The sequence below is a fragment of the Eurypyga helias genome, unplaced genomic scaffold (genome assembly GCF_000690775.1).
Source record: "Eurypyga helias isolate BGI_N326 unplaced genomic scaffold, ASM69077v1 scaffold8592, whole genome shotgun sequence".
NCBI lineage: Eukaryota > Metazoa > Chordata > Aves > Eurypygiformes > Eurypygidae > Eurypyga > Eurypyga helias.
In genome coordinates this window covers 37,203-44,322 of record NW_010236594.1, presented here as the reverse complement: position 1 = coordinate 44,322, position 7,120 = coordinate 37,203, and the positions used below count along the sequence as shown (strand labels likewise).

Genomic DNA, 7,120 nt, shown 5'->3' with positions numbered 1-7,120 from the left:
ACAACGCCTTCATTTGCTCCTCTGCTCAGAAATGCCCGCTCGGTTTGTTTCCGCTGATGCGAGAGGGCCCCTAATTACAGCAATCTCTCTGCTTATCAGGAGGTGCTAGGCAGCAGCGACAGACACAAACCACCAGCCTTGCTGAGTACCTGCTTGATGATGCAGCTGCTATAAAAAGAAAAAAAAAATCAGTGTAAATCCTGCCCATGCCAGAACTTCCCACGAAGCATGAACTTTTGTAGAGCAAAAGTTGTCAGATGCTGTGAGGCTCCTATGAGGGTTTGAGGGAGGAAGGAACAAGCCCAGAGCTGGGATTTGGTTTGTTCTGCTGCACTGCTAGCACACACAACATGCAGGAATGTGTTCTGAAGCTCAGCACTGCTGCACACACTGGAAAGGCAGCAAGGTGGGATGTCACTGCAGGAGACGGCGTGCAGTCCCCGAGGTACGCAGGGCTGGCGAGGCCCTGTACTGCTCTTACCTGCTGGTAATTGAGCACTGGCACACACCTGGGGAAGCCACAGCAAAGCCCAGGCAGAGGCACAAGCCACGTCCACTCCCAGCTTCGACCTACCATGCTGTGGAAGACAGGAGGATATGCCTTGTGCTGTCCTGGAGAAGTTCATGTGGTCAACCCCTGCCTGGTGATGGACCCCTTGGAGCTGGGCTGGTGAAGCTGCTGGATGAGGCTGTCCCCTGGGGACATGGGAGCTCCCCATGCCACAAGCAAACCCAGTTGGGATGCTCCACCGGACAACTATGGCCTCCCACTGCCCTTCAGCCTTTGCTGGAGACATACAACTCACCTACTAGCAGCTGTAACAGCACTTAACACCTTCAAGCACCATATAAAGATTAATTCCACCACCATATAACGAGGTCATTAAGACTCATTATCCTGGCTCTATAGGTGGTTGGGATTGGAGTGAGCCAACACTTGTCTTAAGCCCACATGGCAAAGAGCACAGCTGGGACACGACCCCCAGCCTTGACTCTGAGTCCTCCAGCTGCAGGGACCGTTGGGGAGCACACCCTGCATTCTGCCAGCGGCCCGTGGAGCTGCAGCAGGATTGCTGCGGGCATTGCCTGGCACACGGTCCTCTGGAGCCAGCCCCGGCACGCTGCAACCTCTCCTTGCAGCCAAAGTGACAGCAAGAAGGCAAAATGTTTAAAATAACCCCAGCAAGACAGAAGCTGCGTCACGGGTTGTTCTGACTCTGCTCTAGCTCAGCTGTCCCTGCAGCGGGGTTGTGAATGTTTGGGCTGGCTGCACTCTGCCAGCCCTGCTGCAAAGGGAGAGGCTTGGACCAGCATCGCTCTGGGAGCAAAACAGTGCCTAGCAAGACACAAAGCACTGACAGATATGGCGTGTGCCGTCCCATCTTTTCGTTTGGTTTAAATTGGGAATAACTCCTTGCAGAACAAGGAAGCCCTGACGATGGCACAGGGGAGGCAGCAGGGGCTCCAGGGGGCCCCAAGGTGGGGTGCGGAGTGCTGCAGGCAGGGACTGCCTGGGGCACCTCAACAGCCTCAAACACGCCATCCCGACAGCGTGCATGGGCTCCAGCTCCTCTCTGCTGCTCAGGCTCCCCCATTTCTCCCTGTCCCCTGCAGACAGCTCTTTTCTTCCTTGCTCCGAAGCCAAGGGAGGCTCAGGCTCGCCTACAGCATCGCTCCCATTTCCACCATGTGGGAGCCGCTAAGTCCCTGCCCGCCACCCCCCTCCTGGCCGAGCGGCCGAGTATTTTGGAAAGTGTTAGAAAGGCAGGGGTGAGTCAGCGCAGCTGCAGTGCCTGGCAGGCTGGGCTGGCCCCCTGCCACCCCCCAGGGCCATGGCACCCCAGGGCCAGCCCTGGCAGCAGATTAGGGCAGTGGCCGGGTTTGTGGGGTGATGGGTCTCCCTTTTTTCTCCCCAGCATCTCCAGCAAAGAGCTGACCGAGCTTATAGAACGCCTGCAGAAAAATGCCGACCAGGTGGAGAAAAACATCGTGGAGACCGACTCCCGAATGCAGAATGTAAGCAAGCCGTGACCCCAAGCAGGCGGGTGCCTCCGAGCAGCCCTGTCCAGCGAGAGGTCTTGTCTCCTCTCCTCTCCCAGAGCACATGTGCATGGACACCCTGTCCTGTGGCGGGTACCTGCTGCAATGATCTGTAACGGAGGGATGCTCAGGTTCCCCTGGGTCACGGGAAGAAGGTGGGAGGGTGTAACAGACCGCAGGACCCCAGAATTCTTCCCTACCCAGGGCAGGGTAGCACTGTGCAGAGCAGGGATGTGCATCCCTGGATGTGCATCCCAGCAGGCAGCTGGGGTGGAGAAGGTGCCTGAACCATCCCCCTCTTCCCAAAGTGTATGATGCATCCCAAGGTGATGCAGCCCCTGAGCCTTGGACCTTCCTCGGGGCCAGCATACGCAAGGAGAAAGCGAAATACATCCCTGGGAGGACAGGAGATGGCAGAGCTCCTGCTCATCTCCAGTGCCCAGGGGCAGCATGGCAGGAGAACCTCTCAGCCCTCTTGAACAGAATTTCCCCCCTGCCCCCGTGACCCTTTCTCCCCATTCTCTGCCTGCCCAGGACCTTCACAAGATCAAGGCATGCCAGTTAGCACAATACAAGGACCTGACAGCTCAGAAGCTCACTGAATCCGACAAGCTGCTCTACGTGCTGGATGGGGATGCAGCGATTGCCCGGCACATGAAGCACCCCCAGGGTGACATGATCACAGAAGAGTGAGTACCAGTGTGGGGAGCCCTGTCCCCAGAGCCTTGCAGGGGTGAGAACACTTCAGGGGTTCTGCACAGCTCCTGCCTGCACCGTGGGCTCCTCTGCAGCCCAACTCGCATTGAGGTGCAGAATCTGCATCCTCGGGCAGTTGCAGAGCGAGGACGGCTGCACACCGGCTGATGGCTGCTCTGCGCAAAGCCATGGGGTGATAGCTGCTCGCTGCACAGGCAGACCATGCTCCCCCCTGCACCAGCCTGCCCTGGGCTGGCAGATGTGCTGAGCAGCCCTTGGAAGGGGACAGCCGTGCAGGAACCTTTGCCCTCTCTCTCCACAGTCGATTGCACAAGGTGGCTGCTGCCAGCCCGCCTGGCAGTGCTGGGCTTACTGAGGTCCCCTAAGGACAGTTCCCCCCTCTGTAGCAGGGCTGGGAGAGCATCACCTACAGCTACTGATGCTAATGCCGGTACATACCCACATCCTGGACCCCACTCTCATCTTTCCCTCCCTACAGCATCCGGCAGCTGAAGGAACGAGTGGCAAACTTGCGCGTGAAACACGACCAGATCTACAACTTCCCCCTGCAGCATATCGAGCCCCAGGTCAACTGGTCAACGGTGATTGAGGAGAAACAGGTACCAAGGGGACCACCAGTGCCACTTCTCATGGCCAGCCTGGGGACGGGCAGGACCTTAGGCATCTCCCCATGGAGAAACAGGCTCCTGGAAACCTTGGCTGCTTGATACTGGGAGCAGCAACCAGGGGAGGAGGTGGGGTGCTGGGTGGCAGGGGTTGGGATAAGGCCAGTTGCTGTGGTACCAGGCATCGGTGCTCAAAGTGGCAGCAGCCGGGCTGGCAGCATCTGGGCTAAGCAAGGGAAAGGCCCAGAGGATCAGGGGACTACAAGGGAGTGTGCCAGCCTGGCCTTCAGGGGATGGGTTCCCAGGGCTCAGCCTGGCCACTGACCTCTTGGGTGAGCTTGGGCAAACTTCTGCTCTTCTCCATCCAAGGATGGAGACCACACTCCCTCTCCAGGCAAGGTGCTCCAACGCCCTGTTATCCTAAGAGTGGAAAAGCTTCTCCTTATACCCAGTCTATGCTTCCCGTTTCAATTTATGCCTGTCATCTCTCACCTGCCTACCACACACCACCATGCACAGCCTGGCTCTGTTTACTCCACTACTTCCCTGTAGTTGTAGGAAGGATGCTGGTAGTTCCCCCCCCAAAGCCTTCTCCTGCCAAGGCTGAACCAGTCTCGGCCTCTTCTCTTGGGTCCTTGACTTGGCATCCCCAGTCATCACCTGCTTTCGGCTCTACTCTGTGGCCCTTCCTCTTCATCTCATCCCAGCACCACACTCTCATGGCCAGAAACAGGTTAAAGTGCCCAAACTGCCTTTCCCATGCCACCGTTCTGGCACAGCCATCTTCACCCACGTGATCCTGGACACTCACATGCTGCCAGCACTAGAGCCCATCCAAGCCCAGCTCCATGTCCACCTCCAAGAGGAGTTTCCCAGGTCTTAGCCACGGCATCCCGTTCCCCCATTGCTAATCTCAACTCTTGTGGCCGCAGAACGCGTTAAGCAGCAAGGGCTTTGGGACCGACCTGCCACTGGTCAACAGCCAAGTAGAAGAGCACAACATCTTCCACAACGAGGTCATGGCCATCGGCCCACACATGGCCAAGGAAAGCAATAAGGTGAGTTCTCCTGCTCCTCTACCTGCTGCCCCGCAGGGTCAGCCCCATCCTGAGCCACTGATGAAGGTGAGGGCATCCCACCATCCAAGCTCCTACAGCCTGGACCAGGTTGGGTGGCCGCCCAGATCCACGCCCAACCTTGGAGCTGAGCATTGTACACCAACTCTAGCTTTATTATGAGGGAAATCCCATAAACCCCACAGCCCCCTCCCTCATCCAGCCAGACCACCACTCCCCAGAGACACGCTCCTAACTCTCGTCTTGCTTCTCTGTCAACAGGAATACACGAGCGAGTTCCAAGCCAAATACCAGAAGTTGCTGGTAAGAGACCTCCGAGATCCCAGGGGCAGATTCTTTGGTAAGGGTCCCTTGCCAGGGTGGCCAGGCACCCGCAGGGGACCCGTGGAGAGGAGCTTTGGGCTGAGCTCTCCCCTCTGACCCTTCGCAGGCTGGCTCCCAGCAGCGGCAGCAGGATCTGAATTCCCTGCAGGACTACATGCAGCGCTGCACCAACAAGCTCTACTGGCTGGATCAGCAGGCGAAGGACAGGACCCATTACGACTGGAGCGACCACAACCTGGACTACCCCAGCCGGCGCCGCCAGTACGAGGTCCGTGCTTGCCTGCAGCCTGGCCCCGTGCCGGCTGGGTGTTTTGCAGCAAGGGAGGTGGGCAACGGAGCAAGGGGAGCAGGCTTGGGGTCACCTGGGGGCAGAAAACGTCCCTTCCTCATGCCTGCCTCAGTTTCCCTCACTCCATCATGAAGCACTTCAAGATGTACAGATAATAGCATAAGGTTAATCCCTATCTCTTGCCAAAGATAATGCAATGTGGAAGCTCAACAGCTTCCTCATTCTCCTCTCCCTTATCACAGCATTCACTTGGCAGAGCTGCATCTTTAGCAAAATCTGCAAGGGTAGGAAAGCGAAAGCTGCATCATGCTTTTGGTCTCATGGAATGTTCGGGCTCTTTCAGAGTAGCTCAGTCACAGGGCACAGCCAGGGTCGGTTGTGTGGGGATCAGTATCCTGCCTCTCTCCATCTAGAACTTCATCCACCGGAAGCTGGAGGAGAAGGAGGAGGCCATCAACAAGCTACATGCGGATGGAGATCAGCTGCTCGCCCAGAATCACCCCGGGAAGAACGCCATTGAGGTGAGCATCAGGGACAGGCTCCAGCTTCCCCACCTGTCCTGGTGCTCAGGGCACTTGCCCAGCCCTTCCCCAGCATGGGGCCTGGTGCCAACACAACTCTTGACTTGAATTCTCGGGATGCCAAGTGGGAAAAGAACTCCATCTGCAAGCATGTAAACACCACTGCAGGAGTTGAGCTAGACCTAAGGAGCTCTTCCCACCTTCCTCATTCCTGTGGCCATTACCCTGTGCCTGCCTACAAAGGATAAATTACAGTGGCAAATGCCACCTTTGATGGGAAGTTGGACGTAAGGCCACAGGATTTGCCACCTCCTTATACCCATCCCCAGACTCCCGTTGGAGCATCCCAGCTTTGGACTAGTTCTCAACAGCATCCCCATCGCAGTGTTGACCTGAGCACCCGGATGGCTTCAGAGGCAGCCAAGGAGCTGTTTGCTCCAGAGGGAACTGGGTACTTCCTGGTGGGCAGCCCAGGCTCAACCCTGGCATGGGGGGCCCTGCTAACATCCGTGCCCCACCCCTGTGTCACAGGCTCACATTGAGGCAGTGCACGCCGACTGGAAGGAGTACCTCAACCTGCTGATCTGCGAGGAGAGCCACCTGAAGTTCATGGAGGACTTCCACAAGGTACCAGATGCCCCGGGCCACTGTTTGCTCTGCAGAGCCTGGAGAGTGGGTGCCAGGTTGCAGGAGACCTCAGCAAACATACAAGCTCCTGCTGCTCTGGAGACAGGGTAGGAGAGATCTAGCCCTCTAGCCTACGGGGAGGACCACTCTGAGCTGATAACACAGGTCATAATTGCTCAAGCACAAGCGCAAGTTAATTACTTGGCCAAAGTGTCACTTGCAGACAGCATCTGCTCCGATGCCGAGGTTAAGAGCCACAGTCCGACTCGTCTGCAGGACAGCAGAGGTATCTCACAGAGATCTCACCCCAAAGCAAGGCACTGGGACACCTCGCATGCTCCTCTCGGAAGCAGAACAGGTCCGAGCAGGGAAGTTACACCTGCAGAAAGCAGAGGTGTCCCGCCGGGAGCCCTGTTCGAGAGCGCAGCACCCCAGCTGAGCTGGGCAGACAGATGTCTGCTGGATAAATTGCATCCGACAGCCAGGGAGGCTCTGCAGGAGAGCAGGTCAGGCTGGATTCCTTTCCCACAGCCTGGGCGTGTTGGCGACGACGTGATGAGTCTGTTGCCAAAGCTGAACCTTGGTGCCCAGCCCAGGCAGTGCCTTTTGTGGGTATCTGCCAGAATAACTGCCCCAGGGGGTGGTTTGTGTGTGGAAGGGCTTGGCACTGGCAATGGAGACACCACGCACCGTCGTGATGCTAAGTGAACCAAAAGCATGGGCAGGGAAAGGTGGGATTTAACAACTCTGCTGCAGACCATGGAATGAACTGCCCCTGGTTGTCTTTTCCCTAGCTCTGCTGTCCCAAGCGTGGGATATAGCAATTCCTCACCCTTCTCCATGCACTTCTGAGCGTTCAGATGTCCATCACCGCTCCTGGTGACTGTCCCTGCTCTGGGCAGCCTGAAGACCAGGGTGCTG

General features: G+C 57.3%; 1 protein-coding gene across 1 annotated transcript in view; it reads left to right on the top strand.

Moving 5' to 3' along the window:
* Window positions 1–1,916: 1,916 nt before the first annotated feature.
* Window positions 1,917–7,120, top strand: part of PPL (periplakin) — a gene marked incomplete at its 5' end in the record, with an annotated part of 17,134 nt that continues 11,930 nt past the window's right edge. The window contains 8 exons of the mRNA XM_010147147.1: window positions 1,917–2,016; window positions 2,575–2,729; window positions 3,236–3,356; window positions 4,295–4,420; window positions 4,700–4,741; window positions 4,869–5,030; window positions 5,465–5,572; window positions 6,104–6,199. Coding sequence (XP_010145449.1) covers window positions 1,917–2,016; window positions 2,575–2,729; window positions 3,236–3,356; window positions 4,295–4,420; window positions 4,700–4,741; window positions 4,869–5,030; window positions 5,465–5,572; window positions 6,104–6,199 — 910 coding nt within the window. The remainder of the gene's footprint in view (window positions 2,017–2,574; window positions 2,730–3,235; window positions 3,357–4,294; window positions 4,421–4,699; window positions 4,742–4,868; window positions 5,031–5,464; window positions 5,573–6,103; window positions 6,200–7,120) is intronic.